Source organism: Meles meles, chromosome 18 (genome assembly GCF_922984935.1).
Source record: "Meles meles chromosome 18, mMelMel3.1 paternal haplotype, whole genome shotgun sequence".
NCBI lineage: Eukaryota > Metazoa > Chordata > Mammalia > Carnivora > Mustelidae > Meles > Meles meles.
The window spans coordinates 62798610-62822584 of NC_060083.1; the positions used below are offsets into that span (position 1 = coordinate 62798610).

The 23975-nt window shown below is 65.2% G+C and overlaps 1 protein-coding gene across 2 annotated transcripts in view; it reads left to right on the forward strand.

Moving 5' to 3' along the window:
• The window catches only part of RPTOR (regulatory associated protein of MTOR complex 1), a 307922-nt gene extending 287098 nt beyond the window's left edge, over positions 1–20824 (forward strand). For both annotated transcript variants that reach the window (XM_045984016.1, XM_045984017.1), the window contains exons 25-34: positions 427–532; positions 2912–3026; positions 4560–4684; positions 6570–6674; positions 13835–13941; positions 15357–15484; positions 16873–16959; positions 17856–17972; positions 18279–18408; positions 19079–20824. In XM_045984016.1, coding sequence (XP_045839972.1) covers positions 427–532; positions 2912–3026; positions 4560–4684; positions 6570–6674; positions 13835–13941; positions 15357–15484; positions 16873–16959; positions 17856–17972; positions 18279–18408; positions 19079–19147 — 1089 coding nt within the window. In that variant the 3' untranslated portion in view covers positions 19148–20824. The remainder of the gene's footprint in view (positions 1–426; positions 533–2911; positions 3027–4559; positions 4685–6569; positions 6675–13834; positions 13942–15356; positions 15485–16872; positions 16960–17855; positions 17973–18278; positions 18409–19078) is intronic.
• The last annotated feature ends 3151 nt before the right edge of the window (positions 20825–23975 follow it).

Consider the following 23975-nt stretch of genomic DNA (forward strand, 5'->3'; position numbering starts at 1 on the left):
TTTGGGTCCAGAGCTCCACAGTAAACGAGTCGGCGCGTGCGTGTAAAAGTCACATTCGTCCCACACTCCAACCGCCCAACGCGCAGCAGCACGGCGGCTAAAGCAGCCTGTAGACCGGGCGAACAGACAGCTCGCGGCTAAGGGAGGCCGGCCGTCCCGTGGGCTTTCCGAGTCACAGTCCCTGTCCCCAGACCCCGTAACAAACGTACTGACAGCGAACAGTGTGAGGTGTTGTGAGAGTCACCGAAACGTGACCAGGGACCCCGAGGGAGCAGGGTCTGCCGGGAAGGCGGTGCCCACGGGCGAGCCGGGCACAGGGCAGCCGCAGACCTCCCGTTAGGACAGGCACAGTGTCTGTGAGGTGCACTGGCACACGGCGCTGTAGCCGTCCCCGCCGAGGCTCACGCCGTGTTTTTATTGTTGAAGATCCCAGAAGAGCACGACCTGGAGAGTCAGATCCGCAAGGAGCGTGAGTGGCGATTTCTCCGCAACACGCGGGTCAGGCAGCAGGCACGGCAGCTCATCCAGAAGGGTAAGCCGCCCGGATTCGCGGGGGGTCTCCGAGGGCCCTCAGTGACGCAGGCACCCGCCCGCCGCGGTGCGGGGTGCAGACGGGGTCCTGAGGCTGGGGGGACCCCCCAGGTGCTCTCTGCCATTCTCCCCCAAGGGAAGCCCCGGCTGGCTGGTGGCCTCTCACAGCCACGTGACTGGGGTGTTCTGCCATTTCCAGAGGGGAAGGAGCGAGCGCCCCGCCCCCAGCCCCGTGCTCTCTCTGGGGACACAAGACAGGCATGAGGCCCTGGTCATGTCGAGCTGGTCCCCACCTGTCCCCGGGACAACCACTTTCTGTCAACCAAAGCTGCACTTGGGCCACAGTGTTCAAACCCGTGACCAGATTTGCCAAGACACACCAGACTGCCCCTACCCGTGTCCCGAGCCTGACCTGCCCCAGCCTGACCTGCGTGGAGGCGGCCTCAGGGGCTGGGGGCAGGGCTGGGCCACATGCCCCAGGCACGAGGCGGGGAGGGAGGGACGGCCTCAGGAGGCCTCCATCGTGTGATGGGGTCAGGGACAGGGACGCGAGGGAGCCTCTCCCCTCCCTCTCTCTCCGGGGATGAGCCGCCATAAGGGCCCGGCCCCTGTGGCTGACTCAGTCCCTTGGTCCTGGGTGCACAGAGACGGGGGTGTCAGACGGTGGACCAACGCTGTCCGGCCCCACACAGGGGAGGTCACGGGCTCTCAGCCATTCTGCTGATTGACTGTTTTGACCTTCCGTCTCTGTCCTCTACAGTTGTGATGATTTTCAAGTTGGGGTTAAGGGCCCACGAGGCAGACTGTCCCTGCAGACACACAGGGCTGGGCAGCCACGGCCAGCACGCGCCGTGCCCCTGAGCACATAGGCAGCGACGCTAGAGGCCACTAACGTGCCCCGCCGGCAGTGTTCCGCGCTCCCTGCAAGCTGCCTTGGGGCCGTGTTTCGTTAGCATGTGTAGTTACTTCTGCGGAAAACTAATCTCGGCCGCTCATAGCTCCGTGCCTCCGTGAGGGCTGCTGGCTGCTCTGGTGTCCCGGAATGCGGCGTCTGCTGCCCCATGGGCCGACCGCACCCATGGCTGCCTTCTCCGGGAGAGAACCGGCCAGAGCCAGGGGCGGACGGAGCCGGGGGCTCTCCAGAAGCAGCTGGCTCTCCGGACAAAAACAAATGACTCCTTGTCAACCATAGGAGCTCTCTTTTCCGGTCTTTGTGGGAAGAAGACGACTCCTTGTTAGAACACAGTAAGGGCAGTGCCTGACGCCGCTGCTGAAGACGTCCGCCGGTGGGACTTCAGGATGGAGCGGTCTGTGCGGTGGCCCCAGCCACCAGAGACGGGGACACCACCACAGTCCCCCTCTGCACTCCGTGTGCGGTGTTCTGTCTGAGAGCCGCTGTGCACCCGGGAGGAAGGGGAAGGGGCCCGTAGGTCAGCCAGGTGACCTGCGCCCAGCGTCACCCCGGCCAGCTGGCCAGCTTGGCGAGCAGAACCAGCGTTGTCACGTACGCACGGTGCACCTTGACCTGGGGCCCAGGTGTCCCCAGCATCTCCCAGTAGCCCGCAGTCTAGACCTGTCCACAGAAACCCACGGCCCAGGGTGAGGGCCCCTCCGGGGAAGGGCATGTCGCCGCTGCGGGCACAGCCTCTGGGGCCTCTTTGCCGCTGTCATGCTGCCCTCAACCTTGTCATCAGGAGGTTCCTGGTGTTTGCTGTTGTAATGGGGGCAGGGGGATAAAGGACCGAAATCATCGTGAAGCCGGCACCAGCACCCTCCAGGGTCCCGGGGGGCAGGCTGGCGTCCGAGGCCACCACGTGGTGGGGCCCCAGATCAGCCGCGGGTCCAACAGCCACCAGAAGCACATCTGAGCCTGCCTTGACCTCTTGGCTGTCTTAGCCTCTTCTGACTGTTCCTCTAAAATAAGCTCCTTCGAAGCCCCGGGGGCTCCTTCCCTGGGGCTGCCGTGTGGGGCCCTTTCGGCTCCCCGTGGTCTGTGGTGATTCGGGACCCCCTCCCGAGGGCCGAGGGGCCCCGGGCTTGGCTGCGCGCGTGCCTGAGGCTGCCACCCGGGGCCGAGCCAGAAGCCGTGGCCCTTGGCTTTCTTCACCAGCCCCGGCCCGTCGCGCTGCTCTGAGCTCGGCCCAGGCGTCCTCGCACGTGCGCGTTGACAAGCTCCGACCGAAAATTCGCCGTGTGTCCGCCTCACTCTGGAGCTGTTGGGGGGACCCCGTGGTCGAGGAGCCAGACCCTCGTCCGACCCCCTGCTTGTCCTGTGTGTCGCCAGCAGCCTCCCGGGTTCCCGGACAGGAGACGCAGCCTCGGCCCTGGTGGCGTGACCTCGGCCGGACGCTGAGGCCTGTCGCTGTGTCTCCTCGGGCAGGTATTGCAAAACTGGACGACCAGATCTTTCTGAACAGGAACCCCGGCGTCCCCTCCGTGGTCAAGTTCCACCCCTTTACGCCGTGTGTGGCTGTGGCTGACAAAGACAGCATCTGGTAGGCAGGGTTCCGCGACGGCCACGAGCCCTCTGGGGGGTGGGCGGGGCCAGGCTCTGGAGCGTTCGGAGGAATGGGCAGGTGGGGATGGGCTCCCCAAAACCACACCACGCCAGAGACACACCTACGAGGGCCTCACTCCTGCTACCCCCTGTGGGGCACGTAGACACCGACTTTAACTCACAGCCGACCTCGCCTTGCTGCCGTGGAGAACGTACCCGCGTCGCGGGGGACGACGTCTGGGGTGTTCTCACCTCTGTTCCTCCTCTTTTCTTTATTCTGCAAAATGCACAGAAAGTCAGTGCCGTAACCGTGTGTAAGCGCGCCGTTCGGGGGCACCAGGCACATTCACAAGGCCACATAGCCGCCACCGTCTGCCTCCAGAGCTCTCTCTGTCCTGTAAAACGAAAGCTGTCCCCATTGATCCCTAAGCCTGCCTTCCGCTCCCCGGCACCCGCTGTCCGCTGTCTGTCCCGGGATTGAGACCCCAGCGACCTCACCTGCCCTGTGTGTCTGGCCCCTCCCACTGAGCGCAGGGCCCTCGAGGTCTGTGGCAGGTGTCCTAATGTCCCCCTTGCGCAGGCCAGGTGACAGCCCGTGTGTGGAAGGACCATGCTTCATCATCCATCCAGCGATGGACACGTGGGTCATTCCCACATTTGTTTTCTCAGTATATTCATATGGTCGGGCTCTGCTTTTATTTTGTAAAACATATGTCCACTTTTAACTTAGAATAAGGCAAAACGTAAAACAGAACGAAGTCTGTCTTGATGATATATTGGGTTTGATTTTGTTAGAAGAGGAAATGGATGTGAATCACAGCGTCCTGGAGATCTGCCCCCGAGTGACTTCTACCTGATACCAGAGGACCTCGGTTTTATCTCAGATTCGGGTCTGCTCTGAAACACCCGTCTCTTTATATTTTTTTTTCATTTCTTTATATTTTTAACAGCTCCCTTTATTTTTTTTTAAAGATTTTATTTATATATTTGACAGACAGAGATCACAAGTAGGCAGAGAGGCAGGCGGGGTGGGGGGGAGCAGGCTCCCTGCTGAGCAGAGAGCCCGATGCAGGGCTCGATTCCAGGACCCTGAGACCATGACCCAAGCTGAAGGCAGAGGCTTTAACCCACTGAGCCCCCAGGTGCCCCAACAGCTCCCTTTAAAGTAGAAGAGAATCTGTATTAAGGCTTCTGCGGGCGAGTGAAATTAGGGCCGTGATGCACAATGTTGTTCATTTGCTCGGGTTTTCCCAGACACACGTGCTCTCTCGCTTTGTACCCGTGTCATTATCACAGTCGTCCCCCCATCGGTGGCTTGAACGTGGGCAGACGATGTCTCGGCACACCCAGCAGTGGGACTCCGGGCCCCGTGGCAACCCCGTGACAGCCCAGGACACGCAGGCTGCTTGTCCACGTCCTGCCAGAGCTCGTGCCCTCCGTGAGAGTGGCCACCCTGGCAGGCTTGGGGGGAATCGCCCTGTGGCTTTGGTTTGCATTTCCCTAACGACTGATCTTCTCTCCTTCCCCGAAGTTTCTGGGACTGGGAGAAAGGGGAGAAACTGGACTACTTCCACAACGGGAACCCTCGGTACACCAGGGTCACGGCCATGGAGTACCTGAACGGCCAGGACTGCTCGCTGCTGCTCACGGCCACGGGTGAGTGCGGTGCGCGGGGCTGGGCCCCGGGCCCCAAACCCAGCATGGGGACCCCGCACGTCTTCACACACAGCCTTTTCTGACCCTGAGCGTTGCTCTGGCAGAGAGCACCGCCTGCGATGAAACGCACCATCACGGAAGAGGTGGGAGGTTTCCGACGGAGCGGGCTTCACCCCCAGACAACAGGGCCAGCAGGTGACCGGTGCCCGGCAGTGTCCAGGGACCCCCAGCCCTCCCCTGACCAGGAAAGTCCCCGTGAGCCTCTCCTCGTGGCCTCTGTGATGCTCTTGGAGGCGAGGCTGGGGGAGGAGGGGTCTTGAGCACAGAGCATGAGGGAAGCAGGTGCCGCCCCGGCTCCCCAGGGCTCTCCAGCGCTCACCACTGTGCCACCGTGCACAGGGGAGTCCGGCTCCCCTGTGGGCCAGGCTCCTGCCTCCTGGCGGGCTGCTGCTGGTGCTGGGCCTCACCCTTGCTTTCTGGGTCTGAAATGTCTCCACTTCACCCCTCCCTGCCAGGCTCCCCAGTGAGCCACTCTGGGGGACAGCCGTCTCCTTTAGCCGTTGAAAGACAAGACCTCACTGTCTGTGGGGCGTGAGAGGTCACCACTGGCCTAACTGCACCTCCTTCGGGGATGACAGGCCCTGGGATGGGACTGGCGGGAAGGGAGAAAGGGCCGCATGAGGCAAAGAGACGAGGGCCAAGGTGGACGTGCAGGCTGCTCCCTGCATTACCCGTCCTGCCCCATCCTGTCCTGGGCCTGTCCCTGAACTGTCCTGGGCATATTCCCGTCATGGCCTGCCCTGGCCTGTCCTATCCTCTCCCTGGCCCTGGCCCGCCCTGGCCTGGCCCTGTCCCTTGTCTGAGCTCCTGAGCCGACATGAGCTGACGGCACTGGGCGGGCCACGTCCCCCTCCTTCAGAGCGTCCCTGGGCCCTGCTGTGTCCACGGGGAAAGGTCCTGCTGGCGGCCTCTCTCCCAGGCAGCGCCCGCTCGGGGCCAGACGAAGTCAAGCCACAGCAGTTGCTTCCACCGCAGGCGTGAGAGTGAAGGAGCGGCGGGCACCCGGGGCGGTGGGGGGCCGGGGTGGCTCCGCGGATCGTAGGACAGGTCGCACTGAGCACCTCCGAGCGCCGAGGAGGTGGGGAGAGAGTGACGTCCCGGCACAGCGGGCGCAGGAGCGGGTCCCCAGGGGTCGTAGTGGAGGAGCACAAGGGCTCGGGTTCCAGAGCAGGAAAAGTTCACAGTCACAGAGGCCGGGGGCAGGACGGGTGTCAGCGGGCACACAGCCCAGCGGGCCCAAGTGACCTCGTTCTCTGTTTGTGCTGTGGGGCGAGCGGTCATGGCCCAGGTTGGGGGCGCTGAAGGCCACACGTGAGGGCTAGCGAGTCGGCGAGCAGGTCTGGGCTGGGCTGTGAGCACTGCTGGGGGAACGGACACGGGATGGGGGGCTCGCTCGCGCCGCTCAGGCTCACAGGAGAGCACGAGGGTCTGTGCTGAGGTCATGGCGTGGGGTGGGGGGCGGCCAGCCCACCTCCTCATGTGGGGAGCCTGTGGGCCACACGCTGAGGGCCCACCTGTGTGGAGCAGACAGGAAGGGGTGCCGCGGAAGGCCTGGCTTTTGGCCGAGAACATCACTGAAGGGAAGGGGGGCTGCCTGGGGTCAGAGGTTGAGGGTAGTGGCGGGTCCCCCAGCGCCCCTGCTGCGGCTTCCCCCGCGGCCCAGATGGGAGGATGCCCGGGTGGGGACGGACCTCCCAGGAGCAGCCCCGCTGCTGCTCCACTGGGCCGCGTCCCAGAGACTGCGTGGTCTTATGTCTCGTGGCACGGCACCGCGCGCCCTGGCGGCCAGGCCCATGTTCTCATCTCCTGCTCTTCTCTCCCCAAGACGACGGCGCCATCAGAGTCTGGAAGAACTTCGCAGATTTGGAGAAGAACCCGGAGATGGTGACTGCTTGGCAGGGGCTCTCGGACATGCTGCCGACAACCAGAGGTGCGTCCTCCCCGGGGGCCCAGCTGCCACATCCCCCTTGAGGGTGGCTCCCCCCAGGCCACCTTCCTAGTGCCCAGACCATAAGCCAGCTGGCCTCCTCGCCCCCGTGGCCCTGGCCCCCTGAGGCGCGTACCTGCCCCGCCTCCCCGTTGGCACGGCCAGTGGCTGGGAAAGGACCTGGCCCTGTGCTTCGTTCCCAGAGGGCCTCCCTGGGGGCGGGGAGTGCACCGCAGGCGGGTGTGCTGGCCACGGTGGAGGCCGAGGACACTGGCCCCGCCCGCACAGGGCCCACAGAGGCGCTGTGGGAGCTGAGCTGAGCTGGCGTGGCCGCGGCGCGGCTCACCGGCTCTGCCTGCTGCCCGTGGGGTGGACCCACACATTGCCCTGCAGGCCGGTCCTCCGGGGGCTGGAGCGGGATCTGGACCAGCGGCTCATCTCCTCCCGCTGCACGTTGGCAGTCCGTCAGGTCTTGGTTCCCGAGAGGCCCAGCTGTGGGGATCGGGGTCCTTGTCACTAAATGGACAGGGAAAGCGACTCCGTCCTCCTGCCCCTGCGTGGCTGGCCTGGCCTTGCTGCGACTTCATGCACTTCCCACGTGGTCCCGTCTGTGTCCTGTCGTCGCGTGGCTGTGCTTGTCATAGCCAGTCATCTCCATGGATCCTTCTCTTCCCTCTGTCCCAGCACCTGTCCCGAGGAGCCGCTGTCCCTGGGAGGTGACCTCACGCGGGACAGGCCCCCAGCCCCAGCACGGGCGGCTCCCGGCCGAAAGCTCTTTGTGGACTGCTTTAGAATGTCGCTGTTTTTTAATTATCTTTGGAATAAAACAGTCATCCACGTCTGTCCCCCCCACCCCCCTAAAGCCCCAGCACGGCCACCTCTGTGTGGCCTGGGCCCCTTCAGGCCAGGTCCCATGACGAAGCGACAGTCACCGTGTCCTTCCACTGTGGTCTCAGTGCTCCCGGATTAGAGCAAAGGATCGTCTCCCCCGCAGACCCCGTTGCCCCCCGCCGTGCTGGCCGCTCTGCCGTCCCACGACGCCCCGTGGCACCGCGCCCCGACCCGCGGCCCGCACTGCCGGCAGTGACCCCAAAGACGAGGTTTCCGGTCCTTCACTTCCCTCTGCCGTCCATTGGGGGACACACCGCAGGCCCCAGCCACCCTCCAGCCCCTGCACACAGAGCCAGAGACCCTTGTGTGGACGTGGCAGGGGCTCAGGGCCAGGCCAGAGGACGGGAGAGCGGGAGCCCTCCGGCGGCTTGGGGGACCTTGGTTCTCCATTCATTTTGCAACCGCCGCCTCTCTGCCCCCAAACGATGTGGGTGTGGTTTCCAGACACCAAGGACTGTCTCACCCACGATGCCGTTCCCTTTGCTTCAGTCAAGGTGAGGGCCGCGGGGAGCACAGCTCGTGGGTGTGGTGGAGCGGAGGAGGCGGCCGAGGGGACCGATCTGGGTCTAGGTGCCCCTGCACTTACTCCCGCCCGTCGGGAGACCCCGCGTGTCACTTGGGGTGCGGAGAGCCACTCCTGGCCCCAGCTGACCACCGCAGGCCTGACTTGCTAGTGGGTTCCACAGGTGTCCACGCACATGTCCTGCCGGTCCCGCCCCCTCTCCCCAGGATTTTCGGAAATCTCCCCAGGGGAGGCGGAGTTGGGAAGGGGCCAGGAGCAGCAGGCAAGGGTCTCGCCTCCCGGTCTTTATCAGTAGGTCGGGGGAGGGGCCTGGGGGGCGCCCCGATTCTCCCTGGCTAAAGAGCCATGGTTTGGTCCTGTCCTCTGCCTTGTAGCCAGGCAGCCATGGGCTTAGCACATGGTTATTTCCTTTGCTCTTTCTGAGACACTGGAAGGATGAGAGGGGCAGGAAGCCCAGGGGCCAGCTGCTCTACAGGTCAAGACAGGACGGGCCCAGGTGCTCCTGGCCACAGCCACCCGACTGGGACTCCTGTCTCAGGATCTAAGCTCTGTAGCCAAGAGTCACGTCTGGTGGCATTCCGGCCCTCGTGCCAACCACTGGTCACCTTGTGCCTGTCGGCCACTGGCTTCCTTCCCCTGCCCGGCCCGGCACCAGTCCTGGCCTCTGACACGACAGCCAGCCGAGGTCTGGGCTGTAACCCTAGGGAGACCCGCAAATAGACACAGAGCGAGGCCACCACGAGCCACTTCCATGGCTGCTGCTCTTCAACGTCTGGGACACGCGCCGCAGCGCGAAGCAGGACCCTTCTGAGTGCTGGCCGTGACCTGGGGACCTTCCCCGCTGCAGGTCACCCACGCAGGTGCTCGACGCCACCCGCCCCACACAGGGCTCCAGCCGGGCCTGCAAGCTGTCTGCGGAGACGCGCCGGCCTACGGCATCCTCCCACCGCGAGGCGCGTGCCGAGACTGTCCTCTGAGAATGCCTGTGCCCCCAGGGAACTCGGGGTGACCGGGCGGCTAGAGCGCCGCCGGCTGGGAAGGCCCTCACTCCGCGGCCGAATGCACACTGACCGCTCGCTGGAGGTCTGAACCGCGGTCTGTGGTGAGGAGGCACCGTTTCTCCCGGGAGGCGGGTGAACCGCAAGCAGTGTCCGTGTGCCCTCGGCTTGAGGTCCCTCTGACTGACGTGTGCGCACACGCACACAGACACCCACCCGCGTGCGCATGTCCCGAGGTAGAGCCCAGGTGGGCCCCCTCAGTGCTCCTCCGCCCCCGTCCCCTCGCTGGTGTAGCCACCGGGCAGCTCCCGCCACTGGCTGCACCGGCCCCGTGACCTTCTGGCCCCCGAGCCGCCCGAGCCAACGGCACCTTCGCCCTCGGAGGCCCCCGGGACCAGCCACCGTGGACTTCGTGGCGGCACTGACGGGCACTCGGGCACTTGGAAGTTCTGGTGGCGCGTGTGGTTGGGTTTCACGATGTGCCAGAGCCGTTCCGATTTCCAGAAACCCTGGTAACTGAATTTCCCCATCTGTCGGGTCCATTTGGGGCGGGACCGTGGCACCCGGTGGCCGGGGCCGCCCCCACCTGCCCCCTCCCCTGCTTCTTTCAACTTGAGTCTTCCTGCCCGTCGGGCTTGTGTGACCACTGACCAGCCCCATGGGCAACCCGTGATCCCTGTGTCCTCGGAGGTCTGGCCTGAGAGGCCTCAGTGTGTCTCGACTGCTGCAAGCAGGGACACGAGTGCCTTCTCTCTTCCCTGAGACCACCCTGGCGGCGGGCGGGATCCCGCCTGGCCGCTCTCCTGCACCGGTGGCATTTGCTCTCGCGCCCATGGCGCTCTTTGGGGCTGTCAGACGGTAGGGCTGTGACTTTGCATATCTGTCCCACGCACACCGTCCCCTCCCGTCTAAAAGAGCATCAGCCAGCGGGCGTGCAGAGGTTACAGGATGGGTCAGGTAGCCGTGGAAGGCGCTGGGAAGAAGTTGGAAGGAAAGCCGTCGAGAGGAACCTCCCTCGGGTCTGAGGCCTCGTGGTTGCACCTCCTGGGCCCCTTATCCCAAACATGGGGACTTGCGTCCCGCGGGCTGGGGGCCTTATCCCTCCCCTCTGCTGCGCTGCCTTCCTGGGGACTCCTGCGGCTTTCAAGGACTGGGCTCTGCAGACAACTCTGCCGGCCTCCGTCAGGACGGAGGGTGACCCGACAGCACCCCCTGGAGGCAGGGTGTGGCCACTACCGCCTCCTGGACCCCCAGACACATTGGACGGCCCAGCTCTGCAGGCCAGACACCAGGAGGAGCATTTCGGTTTCGTGAGAGCAGAGAAGTCGTTCCAGATCCAGACTGGTTTTTCCACCTAAACTTTTGAAAAATCATTTTTTTTTCAGAATTTAATCCGAGCTTTCTTACAGCATCTGTCTCCACCTGAAAAACCCACATAGAAGCTACATAGCCAGCAGAACTCCCACACGCGGCTGGCCGTGGGCACAGAGCTGTGAAGCCGGGTTAGCAGACGGAAAACCTGAACGATCCCTCTGACCGCAGCACTTGCTACATTTCAGCCGGAACGGGCTCGGCGTCCCGGAGTCTGGAGCTCACAAGAAGCCAGAGCTCACGCGCTTCACTCCCTCTGCTCACGGTGGGAGTGGACAACCTCCGAGAGCGCTGCACCCGAACGAGGTGCCGAGGCCCGGGGCGTCAGCACCCAGCTCCCTGCGCCCGAGAGCGTCCTCAGAGCGGTGATGAAGTCAGAACAAAAGCGTCAGAGCCGGCCCTGGCCCGGGTGGGCTCCCGTGGGGAAAACGGCGCAGGAAGGAGGCTGCCCTCCACCCCTTCGCTCGGACCTGGGCCGGCCGTCCAGAACAAGCCAGAGCCGGCCGGCGTGGCTCACCCCTGGCGCAGAGCCGCTGCGTACCCTCTCCACTTGTCCCCGTGACCCCAGACTGTAGGACCAAGACATGGACACTATCATCCAGATGCCCTCTGGCCTCCACGCTCACTGACCGCCCGGCTCCTAAGTCCCCGGCGGGGCTGATGCTGACACCAGGCGGCCGGCCAGGGACGTCTGAACGCACAGGCGGCGTGCTGTCTGCCGCGGCGGCCGCCCCGCACGTCCACGCCTCGGGGGGCCCACGTGCTCTGCAGCCGCGCGGGATGATACGCACGTCCCCGCCAGGAGAGAGCCTTGTCAGCAGCCTGTCCCAGCTCTGTCACTGGGACAGGCTGGGAGCCCTGGCACCCGTGCTCCCCTCCACTGCTCCCCCAAGGCCACGGCCTACAGGCTGACGTCCGGCATCTATGGCCCAACCACAGCACTTTGGACTTGGGAATTGGCCTGTTCTTTAAAAGACCCTCACAGAGTCTATGCAGCAGATGACTTGGAGTTTTACGCGCTCCTTAAGCCTGGAGCCGCTGCAGGAACCCGGGCCTCACCTTGACCTGGGGCCAAGGACGCGTAGGTTTTCCCGAGGCCAGCTGGACACAGACCAACGGACGTAGCTACCTGCATGTGACCAACTCGTGCCTGTCCAGCTTCATCGTTCTCCCGGGTCACACCTGACCTTTCAGCCCCATTTAGACTTGGGTCTTCAGGGCCTTGAACAAGCTTCCGTTTGAGCCCGGTGTGTCCCCGTGCTGGAGGCTTGTCCGTCTCCCACCATACGAGGCCGTGTGCCGCCCGCTCTGTGCGCGTCCCTACCCCGTGGTGCCAGGCCGTCCGTCCCTCGTCACGTCTGCTTGCTTCTTTGCTGCGTCAGCAGCTCCAGACAGAGCCTCACAGAGGCGCAGGGTCTGTCTCCCTCCCTAGCCTGGCTCGTGGAGGGAGTGGCCCCTGGGACGCTGGCTGGGGCAGCCGCCCGGGCATCCTAGCAGGGCCGGCCCAGGACCACTCGCGGGGTCCCTTGGCTGGTTCCCAAAGGGCTGCCGCTTTGAGTGATGCCGTGGGCCACCTGCCCGCCACCGCTCTAGGGTCTTGACTCAGAGGTGACGTGCTGAGGGCCCAGGATTGAAAGGAGCCACCAAAGGGCCCAGGTCAGAAGTCTCACTCTCCGTCCTCAATGTTAGCGAATACATCAAGCCCCGGGAACACGGAGTCGGGAACAGTGGGGCTTCAGACACTCCTTCCCCCGGACGGGGGCCCTCAGCACCCACCCACCTTCCTCCCTCCTGGGTCAGAGAGCTTCCTGTGCAGTCACCCCCCCAGATCGTGAACACCCCGCCCCTTCTTGTCTGCCCTTCCCCACCGCTGGCCATGTCTGCACGCTCAGTGTGGCCCCCTGGTGTGGGGGGGTCGTGTCCTGGCACAGAGCAGCCAGTAGGGACCGCCCCAGGGGCCTTGTGTCCACATCCAGGAGGTGACTATTTGGTCAAGAAGACCCCCACCCATCTGCATGAGAATGTTCCAGAACATTCTCATCCACCAGAAGGAAACCCCGTGCCCACGGGTTCAGTGTCTCCCTGCAGAGGAAGACTTCCACAGCTGGCCCGAGTTGTCCACACTTAGACGTCTCTCCAGGGCCCGGCACTGCTCATGGGGGCACCTGGGGGGTAGCCCGGGGTTCGGAAGGGAGATCGGGGCCTGGAGCGAGGTCCACTGCCCAAAAAGGACAAAGTAGAAGAGAACAAGGCGTTACGGGGTCTGGTCTGAGAGGCCTGGAGAACAGGGTGCCCAGTGCCGCAGGGGACGCAGAGCAGCAGCAATGAGCTTGACAAGCGTGACCAAGGAAACATACAGATGAGGTCATCGTATAAGTGACGGGACAGGAGGGATCGTGGTGGCACAGCGCAGGTCACAGCACATGCGTCTGAGGAAGAAGAGCGGGAACACCAGCGGCCGCGGGGTCTGGGGGAGCCCACCGCGGGGGTTTCCGCCGCGGCTGCAGGCACGGCCTCGCCTGGGGACCCTGGGGACCCAAGTGCGCACGGGCCTCGAGAAGACGTTGCCGCTCCAGCCGCGGTGTGTGGAGTCAGGCATCGGAGAAATGCTAAGTGGTCCACCGGACCCCAGCCTGGGGGCAGGAGGAGTCGGCACGGTGTGGCCTGGAAGGGGAGCGCGGGTTCCTAGAAACACGCCCTGCTTAAAATTGGTGGCGTCAGCGGAAACCATCCTGGTGCGTGGACAGGGGCACCTGGGTGAGGGATGCACACAGCCCGGCGTGGGAAGGTGCCCGCGGCCTGGGGACGGTCCAAGCGGGATCAGAGCAGGCAAGCGAGGCTTTCACTGATCTGAAGTCTTGCTTCCTTTCAAAAGAACGAAAGGGAAGTGCCGGCTGCCGTTTGATCTGGGCGGTGGGTACGGGACCTCTCCGGGATATCTAAAGGGTCGATCGGCTTGAACGGCCCGTCCTGAGGTTGTCCTGCCACCTTTAGGAGCGCTGCCGTTACCCCACGCGGCCCTGCGTGGGCCTCGTGCCCGGCGGGCTCTCCTCGGCCTCCGCAGAGTTCCTGCGCAGCCCCGAGAAACCGCGAGTTCGAGCCTTGACGTGGCCGAGAGCAGCGTCGCCGTGCCCACTGTGTCCAGGAGGACTGGCATTTTGAACCGACAGTCCTAGGACGGTGCTGTCCCAGCAGCAGATATCTGGGCGGGGCGGGGATGCAGGGACCCCAAACTGCCGCCCCGACCCAGACTGCGAACCTGGAGCTCCCGTGGGGTTGGGGACCAGGCCGTGGCTGGGATGGCATGGCACTCCGTGGTGCTGAGTGGCTGCCCAGGACAGGGTCCCGAGTTGGCGGCAGAACGGTCTGTGTCTCTCCAGGAGCGGGGATGGTGGTGGACTGGGAGCAGGAGACCGGCCTCCTCATGAGCTCAGGGGACGTGCGGATCGTCCGGATCTGGGACACGGACCGTGAGATGAAGGTGCAGGTAACCGCAGCCCCCCCACCCCCCCCCCGGCCTCCCGGCTCTGCTGCCCACCCCCCCCACCCCCCCCACCCCCGCCCACAGGCCCCTGTCCAGGAGAAGTGAGAGTGGGGTAGCGCGGGGGAGGGAGCTAATTACCTCTCAGGGCCCATTTATCCATTTATCATGACACTTTGACCCTGCATCACAGCGTGATTAAGCCTATGCTAATCCTAATTGTTTCCAAAAGTATTTTATCCTTGCAAATTAGGGAGTATCAGGAAGCAGTGGGTGAAAACATTTTAAATTGGAATCGTGAATTATCTGCTTGCTTCTTAAAACATCTTTTATTTCCAGTTGAATCAGCAGAGCAAGGACAGATGGGTTTTGGCAGAGGCATCCTGGAAGGGGTCCTAGGGTGGCAGACAGCTGGGGACCGCAGAGGTTTTGGGTGGTGGTGCTGGCTGTGGCTTGAGGCCCAGGAGCTCCGCCCTTCTGGCCTCCCGCCCAGCCCTGGGCCCCCCGCCAAGCCCCCAGTCACACGGGCACCCAGCGGAGGAGGACAGGCTCAGGTCGAACTGGAGGGGCTGGGGCTGGGGAGCCGACGTGAGGCCGGGACACCGTTGTCCGAGCGGCCACAGCCCGAGCAGAGGCGACCTCCCTCTGCCCTGTGCTCAGGCCCTGCAACGGCACTGTCAGCCTTTGTCACGCGTCCTTTCTGGGGCTCCGAGCTGGCCAGTCCCTGCCGCCCTCCAGTGCAGTGTGGACACCTGATGCCGGCAGCCCCTACTCGGGAGCCCGTGCCCCTGGCCCTTGCCCTCAGTTCGGCTGCCCGGGGCTCGTCCCTGGCCCCCGGCCCCCGCAAGCCTCGGAGCCGGCCGTGCGTCCCAGAGGTGCCGCTGCCGTCCTCGTCCTGATGCCTCTTCAACGGACCAGGAGCCACACGCGTGGGATTTCTTCCCCGGGCGCCCGATAGCAGCAAAGCCCCGATGAGGGGAAAGTGCTTTCCTTCTCGTGGTCCCTTTGGTCCCCTGCGCTCTCCTACCCGGCATTCCTCACCGGGCATTTACGGCCCCAGCAGGGGGGCAGGGAGGCAGTTAGAGAGGCCGAGCTCCCTAGACCCTCTCCTGAACCAATCAGGAGGACCCGTTCCTACCACAATGTGTTTCGTCTTCCTTTTGAGAAAGAGGGAGACACTGGAAAGTTTAATTGGTACCAAAAGCCGGTTCCCAGGGTCGTGTGCTGGCTGCGGCCCTGGGGACGGGGGACTGGCTCTTGGATGGATGTGGCCTGACTCACTCGGGTCCCCTGTGGGCCCCTTGGGCTCCCTGGGCCTTCCAAGCCTTCTCTGGTGCAGAAGGCAGGGGTCCCGTGCCGGCGTGATGGCATGACCGGCCGCTGTTGGGGGCCCTCACCACAGTCCCTGTGTCCACACCCAGGACATCCCCACGGGCGCTGACAGCTGCGTGACAAGCCTGTCCTGTGACTCCCACCGCTCCCTCATCGTGGCTGGCCTCGGCGATGGCTCCATCCGCGTCTACGACCGGAGGATGGCGCTCAGCGAATGGTAATGTGCTCCCCCCCGCCCCAGCACCCTCTAGACAAGGTACTCATGTTGCTGCCCAGTCTCCGGGCCCAGACGGAGCCTCCCAAAGCCCACGGGCCACCGCCCCCCACCAAGGCCACATTCTCACGGCACGTGGAGGGGAAAAACCAGCCCGGCGGGGGGTCTGGCAAGATCCGGCCCTCCCTGAGCTCAGTTTCCCTCCCGTGCATGGTAGACGGCCAAGAAGACAGTGTCAGGGAGTCCCCGCGTGGGCCCTGCACTGTGCTGAGCGACATGCATGTTGTGGCTGTTCCGGGCTCTGGGGGCAAGTCCTAGGCCAGGGGCCAGGTGGGGCCGGGCCCTGGGGGCAAGTGCTGTTACCTGTGGGCAGGTGAGGTGCGAGGGTCCAGCCGGTGGTCACTCACCCGGCCCCCGTGGCTGATACACGGTAGCGTCGTCTCCGGGGGACCCCGGGGCGATGTGCTTATTAAAAGCCAGGCCTGGCCTTCAGGGGTGAGGAGGGGGCCGGCGGGCAGGTGCGGGACGTGGAGCTGAAGGAGGCCCCTGGGACGAAGTGCTGGACGGGCTGTTTGCTGCCGAGGCCCCGGTGCTGGGCCCGCCGTCCGGTGGGGGTCTCCCAGGACAGACCCGAGGCTGGACCGGTGCTGGCTGGGCCCACACACGCCCGGCAGGTTCTCTGCAGAAGGGTCCCCACAGGGAACAGGCAGCACCCCCAGAAAGCCACCATCGTGAGTGTGGGGAGCAGGGTTTCCTTCTGGGCTGGCCGTGAGTACACGGAAACCCGCTCCTGGTGCGCTTCGAAAGGGTGAGTTTTCTCTCCATCGAGACGTCATCTTGGCTACCCTGAGCCGGCAGTGAAGCCCCAGATTGCCAGAAAGAGCCGAGGGTCATGGTGCTGCCCTGAGGGTACGGCTGGGGTCCCCTGGTGCTGAGGGCAGTGACTCGGGCACCCGCGCACCCCAGCTGTGACTCGTGGCTTGCCGTGCGTGGCGCGTCCTCCGCGCCCTGGGTCTCTGTTTCAGCTGCCCCTTGGTTGGGCTTCTCATTCCTGACCCTTAGTGTTGTGGCTGCGTGGTGCAAGGCCCTGTCCAGGGGGCTCTGGGGCGGCTCTGCCGTGCTCCCGACATGACGGTGAAGGGTGGGTGGAGGCCACCGGCCCCCACAAGAGAGCAGACCCCGAGGGCTTTAAATAGACACTCAAGATGAAGTCTCACCCTCGCTTCTTAGCGCCTGTCCCATGCTGCGTGTGCCAGCGGCCGGCCCACTGTCCCCCACCCCCGCCCAGGCAGCCCGCTGTCCCCTCCCCTGCAGCTGGCCAGCCTGATGTCCCCTCGCCCGCCCAGGCCACCCTCCAGGCTCTGACCCCGTCCTTCCCCCCACCCGCACAGCCGCGTCATGACGTACCGGGAGCACACGGCCTGGGTGGTGAAGGCCTACCTCCAGAAGCACCCCGAGGGCCACATCATGAGCGTGAGGTAATGAGCACAGAATATTTATGAGACATTTTGCTGTAGAAACGTTATTTTCTCCTCCATTTAAAATATGTCTTTGGTATTTAAACAGCCGGGAAAGGATGGCATTTCCGGGCAATAATTAACCTGCGCTTGGGGACTGGCCAGAAAGGTCAGGGCCGGTGGGAGGGCAGGGACACATCGGTCCCCTTGCTGGAGAGCCTCGCGGCAGCGGCAGGCAGCTGGCTCCGTGGGCGCTGCAGGGTGTGCGCGGGAGGGGGCGGGCGTCTTCCGGCCCTTTCCTGGGGGACCACTGCGTGGGGCGGTCGCCTGCCCGTAAATCCATTTCTCCTGCTCGGTAAACCCGCGCTGAGAGCGGCGAGGGCTAACTTGCCCGTGAAAGGGACAGCTGATGTAAGTGACTGTCACAGAGACACTGTTTCTTCAGAGATGCTCCGTCCCTTGTTTGTAGCATAAAAACAGAACATAGCTCTTAGAACGACACCCGCCAGGGACCAAGGGCACGAAAGATGGCCTCCAGGGGCGACACGCAGCCTCCCGGCCTCCCGCCCGCTGCCCTCCCATCCTGTAGCTGCAGCCGAGCTGCACAGAATCTCATCTCTGGGGCTGGAAATGAAACCAATAACTCACGCCCCCCCCCCCACCCCGGGCCTCTGCTTGCTGCCGCCTCGCGCCGTGGAGGCAGGGCCTTTCCTGGCTCTGGGGAGGAGGCCGAGGGGCTCTGTGACAGGCCTGGTCGCTGCAGTCGGTGGGGCAGGCTCCTGTTGCGCACAGCGGCCTCACTGGTCACTCGGGGACCGGCCTTGGCCTTGAGGAGTGGGTGCACACCTGAGCGTGTGAGGCCAACCCTCGGGGACCGGCCTGCCCCAGCCTCGCCAGCAGCACTCCCTTCCCGGCAGCGTCAACGGGGACGTCCGCTTCTTCGACCCTCGGATGCCCGAGTCTGTGAATGTCCTTCAGATCGTGAAGGGGCTCACGGCCCTCGACATCCACCCCCAAGCAAACCTGATCGCCTGGTAGGTGCCGCCCCAAGAGGAAATGAGGGGCCTTTGCTGCCCCGACCGTCTCAGAGCACCCGAAGTCAGCCCCGGGTGTCCCCGCGACCAGCAGGCATTACCCCCTGCCTGGGAGTGGGGGCTCTCCAGAGCCACGTTGCTGTGGGATGGCGGGTGGGTGATGCGCGGGCAGGTCAGCCCCGTGTCCCGGACGGGGCCCCAATGAGAAGACATGCCTGCCTCCCCCTGCGCTGAGCTTCCCCCACCGCCCCCCCACGCTTCACCCCTGGGCTGGCGGCCGGCTCACCCCCGACCCCCTGTGCGCAGCGGCTCCATGAACCAGTTCACGGCGGTCTACAGCGGGAGCGGAGAGCTGGTCAGCCACATCAAGTACTACGACGGCTTCATGGGCCAGCGCGTCGGCGCCATCAGCTGCCTGGCTTTCCACCCGCACTGGGTCTGTGCCTGCCCGCGCCGGGGGAAGGGGCCCCAGGGGGGCACAGGGGGCTCGGGAGGGTTGGGGGCGCACAGGAGCCGCGGGCAGGGGGGCTACAGCCAGCCTCTGCCCACCCCACAGGCGGCGGCGGCGGGCAGGGCGCCCTTGGGCTTCTCCCTCCCCGCGTCCAAGAACGGCGCAAAACAAGATCTTGTCGGGTCCTGGGCCACCCCAAGCCACCTCCGAGAACAGCGCCAGATGCCCCGTCAGCCAGGGAGTCCTGGGCTGCGCAGACAGGAGACAGCCCCCCTTTCTCCCGTCACCTTTTGCCTCCGCCCTGATCCCAGTCCTGGAGAAGCCGTGCAGGGAGGAGGCTGCCGGGACACCCTCGCCCAGCCTGTGCTCCCCAGGGAGGGGTGGCCCAGCCCTCACGGTCGCTCCCCAAGTGTCTGGGCTCCACCAGAGGGCCCCATGCAGCCCGGGGCTCCCAGACGAATCCCTGCAGGGAGCTGTGGGGAGCCCCATGTCCTCGTGGTGAGGTGCGGGGCCTCTGCGGAGAGCCACGGCAGGGTGGGGGCAGGGAAGCCGCAGGGCAGCCTCCCCATCTCCCTCCCCACCCCACCCCCGCCCACCCGCCCACTCACCCACCCTCGCCCACCCGCCCACTCACCCACCCTGCTCTCCTCTGCAGCCTCACCTGGCCGTGGGCAGCAATGACTACTACATCTCCGTGTACTCGGTGGAGAAGCGCGCCAGATAGCGGGCGCCCGCCCCGCCAGGCCTCCGTGTACATAGTGGACCCGCCGCGCCGCCCTGAACACTGGTCCTGACCTGCTGCTGAGGGCTCCAGGAGGCCCCTCGCTGTCTGTCCATCCGTCTGTGGTCACTGTCACGCCCAGGAGCCCAGGGAAGGGGCCTCTGGTGGAGTCCTGCCGTGTGACAGCCCAAGGACAGTCACAGACATCCCAGCACCCTTCCCGTCCTGTTTTGCTTCTGAGATTTTTAAAGAGGGAGACGCACTCGTTCTATTTTGCGAGGGACCCGAGCATTGGCTCTACGACAACTCCGAGACGGAAGCTCCCCAGGGCGCGGCCACCCTGGCGGACGGGGGAGCGCTAGGGCTCAGCATGGGTCTCTGGGCCGCTGCCTGGCCAGGAGCCGGCATGGGCCGCCTCCCCCTGGCTGCAAGCTAGCCGGGGCTGTTCTCTGCGCTCCTGGGGGCATTTCCAAGCACACTGGGAGGCGGGGGCATTCAAGAGACAGAGCCGGCTCGCGTAGGAGGAGACAGCCCAAGGCCTCTTGCCAGCTGCCAGTCCTTGCCCACTAGGGGCCTTCATGGCCAGATGGTGTGAGGACTGGCAGTGCCCCTTCGCCACGCAGCCCACCTTCCCGGCACAGGCCCCTCTCCTCACAGACCCACTAGCAGAAGGGGCCCGTAGCGTTGGATGGGTGGGGCAGGTCGTTGGCCATTCAGCCACCGTCTTGGGCCACTGGCCCCGCTTCTGAGTGCTGCGGTTCCCCAGGCAGGTGCGGTGACAGCCACCAGGCCTGCGGCCTCCCACACACACCATGTGCGGAGCTCATGGTTCGCACCCCCGAGCCCACACACGAGTGCCCACTGTGCGGTCCCGAGGCCTCCCACCTGCACAGGCGTCACACACGTGCACAGTGCAAGGGCATCTGTGGGTCAGTAGTGGCCCGTCTGCGCCGCCACTCGCTGGTCCCTTGCAGCGAGTAATGCAGAGAAGGTTCCTGGTGACTGCTTTGACGTGGGTCAGGGCGTCTGTGCTCGTCTGCACACAGGTGTGCGTGTGTGTCCTCACGTGTGCGCGCACGACCTGGGGCCACGGGGATGGTGTAGCCCCAGGAAGGACAACAGAATGTGCTAAGCAATTCCAAACAGCGCTTGTAAAACAAACCACAATGACGGTATTCGGAAAAGCATTTTTTCCATTTTCCTTGGGAATCAGGATTATTCGATAGAGGAGTGAGCTGGCTTAACTAATTCTGCCACTATGAGGCCATAATCGTGGGAATGTGAGTCCCCTCGAGCTGCGGCCGGCGCTGTGCCTCGGCCAGGGCCATGTCCCCGGGGACCGGGCAGCATCGGCCTTGGCGGCCTGGGGGACCCCCGTGCGCCCCAGGAGCCGGCTCCGGGCCGGGGTCCGCGTGGGCTCCCGGGCCGCCGGCACCCGGCCACCGGCTGGGTCGGGAGCAGCGGACTCCGGGCCGAGGAGCCGAGCCGGGCCGTCCGTGCGGACGCGGAACCGCCCGCCCAGGGGCCGGCAGGGGCTTCCCGGGTCCGACGCGAAAGTCCAATCATGGAGTTAACCGGGGCTCCCCAGAGCACGCCCTGAAGGTTCGCTTATCTCTATTTATTTTACCAAATGAGAATTGCGGAGTGAGTGAGAGCAAACGACAGCTGTTCATGACAATAAACAAGTGCAGAGGTGACCGGCTGCGGCCTTGTGGCTTGGGGGCGGGGCCTTCGTGCGGCGGGGGCGGGGCCTGGGCGGGGCCTTCGTGCGGCGGGGCGGGGCCTCTCCTCGCAGGGCCTCCAGCCCGGGTGCGCCCCCTCCCGCGGCCGACTCGAAACCTCACAACCTGCCGCCGCGAAGCCGGAGGGGGCCGCGGGCGGTGCGCCTGCTGCTGCCCCGGTTCCTTCCCGAGGCTCGGAGGCCGAGTCCGCCTCCCCGGCCGGCGTGCCCCGCGATGACGCGGCCCCGGTTTGCCTCCCACGTGGGGACGTCGCCCGCCCGACGCTCCCCGGGGTCTGAGGACGCGAGTGGGCGCGCCGCAAAGCGAGTGGGACATGGAAGGTCCCCCATCCCTCCATGGGTGTGGCTTCCTGCACCCCACTTGCGGACAGGCCCTCGTCCCCCTGCGACAGGAAGTGGGGGGCAGGAATTAAGTAACTCGCCCAAAGCCACGGCCATCGGTGGCGGCAGAACTGGGATCACTCAGGCATCCTGACCCCGAGGCCCGCTTGAAGACCTTCACTCCACGGAGGCTGGGGGGTGCTGCGTGGGGCAGGGTGCACCCCAGGTCCGCGAGTTGTGCACACCAGCCCCAAAGGGGGGGCGATGGGGAGGTTTAGGTGCACCAGGGTGCAGTGAGCGGAGGAGCCGATGCCCCCAGGTCACACTGCGGCCATCGCAGACAAGGAGCCACATGACACCCAGGACCCAGGGTCACCATCCTTGCCCGCTGTGGGCCTGGGAGGAGCTGGGCGGCTTCCTGGAGAAATCACGGCCCACTAAGCCCTGGTTGGTTCTGCTGGGGTGAGTGTTCTGGGGGGCTCCGTGTGGGTCCTCGTTCCAGAAGGAACGCTCACACCCCAGCAGCACGGCACCTGGGCCCCAGCAACCACCCGAGTGGGCTCGGGCCTCCGGATATGGTCGGGACAGCCGGCCCGTGGGCTGTAGCAAGGGGCTGGCTGGTGTGGAAGAGAGTGGCCAGGTCTTGGGAACAGCACGGTGGGTTCCCCAGATTGATGACACCCCGGTGCTGGCCTCCCGTGGCTGCCACAGTAGACCACCACGGCCAGGCTGCCGGGACCGCAAACGCCACTGGCTCTGGAGGGGCCCAGAGGGCACTGCATTTCCCTGCCTCTCCAGCTTCCAGGGTCTGCCGCATCCCCGGCTCCAGGAGCTCCTCATGTCACGTGGCTCTGACATTCTCTGCGTCCTCTTCCACTTGTAAGGACCCTAGGGGACAGTCTCCCAACATCACAGGCAGCTTCTTGGCCTCAGGGCCACCGACAACATTCCCTTGGCCCCTGTCCCCTGGCGTCACGGCCTCTAGACAAGGACACAGACATCCTTAAGGGGCTTTAATCAGCCTACGGCTCCCGCTGTCTTCAAGCCTCAGGGCAAAGACCCCCACCAAGCAGAGCCTGCAAATGCAGGGGACCCTCTGCCAAGAGGAGGTGGGTGGCCACGGGAATGGGAAGGAAAGTGTCTGTCCTGCCCTGGGGGGGGGGCCTCAGCCCCGCTCCTGCCCGCCCCCCCCCCAGACCTCCTTGGGGTGGCCATGCCTCCGCCGGGCAGAGCCTGGACCCGGGGCATCACCTGCTGGGCTCAGGACCGCACTGGGAGAGGGCGGCCGTCGCCACGGAAACCTGGGGGTCTGAGCGCTGCGCTCCAGACCCGGGTGAGAAAGTGATGTTTTCCCATCAACATCGGTTTTCCCACCGTCGCCAGGACCTGAGTGCTGACCCGGTGCCCGTGGAAATGAAAGAGGGATGCGCGGCGGGACTTGGCCACGAGGGGGCGCCAGGGACCCGCCTCCCCTCCCCGCGCAGGCCCGGTCCCCCTCGCCGCGGCGCCCTGGGGGAAGGGACGGGAGCTCCCTCGGGGAGTGGCATGTCGTGGGGGTCGTCCTGCTGGACCACCTGCAGCCACCGCGCCGGACAGCTGGGTACGATCTGCTCGGGGCCACCTGAGGCGCGTCCGCGGGCTGCCCGCACCGCGCGCCGACCGCACACACTGCGCACGGCAGGTGCACACGCGCGCCCTCCGGTGTCGCGGCCGGGCGCCGCTCGCCCCGCTGGGACACGGCGTGCGGACGTGTGCGGGCAGCCCGCGTGCGCCGGTTCCGGTCTCAGGACGAGCGGCCCTGCGGAGAGTGCGGGGGTTCACTACAGCCCAGGGCTGGGGCGCCCGTCCCGCGCCGAATTCCAGCGAGCAGGGAGGGGGACAGCCCCGCGGACCCACTCGTCCCCGGGGCTTGACATCGGGGCTTCGCTAGGAACGGGGGCCATCCGCTCCGGCCTGGCAGGTGGCCGGCCTCAGGGCTGAGGAGGGAGCTGGGGAGAGGGTTCCAGGTACCGTCCGGTGTCAGGCCCTCAGCTAATCCGGGGAAGCTTGCGGCTTCTACCCATCTGCCCGCCTCAAGAGAAGCCCCTTGGAAATCGGCTACAGCCTTTCTTTCCTCCCGTGAGGGGTGGGCTTCATGTCTCCAAGACAGGACCAAGGGCATCTGCCGCGCCCCCCACCCACCTCTCCAGCCCGAACACCCTGGGTTAAGGCTGCCCCCAAGGCCCCCGCCTGCCAGGGCGCCACGACCACCCACCTGCACCGGTGTGCAGCCTGCTTGGCCACACAGCCTGGTACATGGGGAGGGGGACGGGGGTCCAGAGGCAGGGGCCCCGGGGACCATGACAGCCCATCCCCCATCATACATTCTGAGCCCCACTTTCTCCTAACTGGAGGGTCCAGACCAGGCACGTCCAGCGGCCCCAGCCAGCTCGGAGGGAGCCCCAGCCATGCACAGGACCCCGGGCTCCCCAGGGAAGGGGGGCAGAGGCCAGCAACAGCTAAAACCAAAGGAAGAGGGAACCCCACGTGCGTTTTTCTTTCTTTTTTGCTAAGTACCAGAACTATCCAGACTGGGAGAAAAGCAAATGATGCCCCAACAAGGAGCACCCCGAAAAAGGGCAGAGCCAGCCCCGCCCACCGTGGCTGTGCGCTCCCGGGCACCAAGGCCCCGTGGCCATCCATGGCCACACTCCACGGCAATCTCAGCCAAACGAAAACCCCCGTTGCCTTTTGGCAGAAAGGAGAAGGCCACCCCCCAAATGCACATGG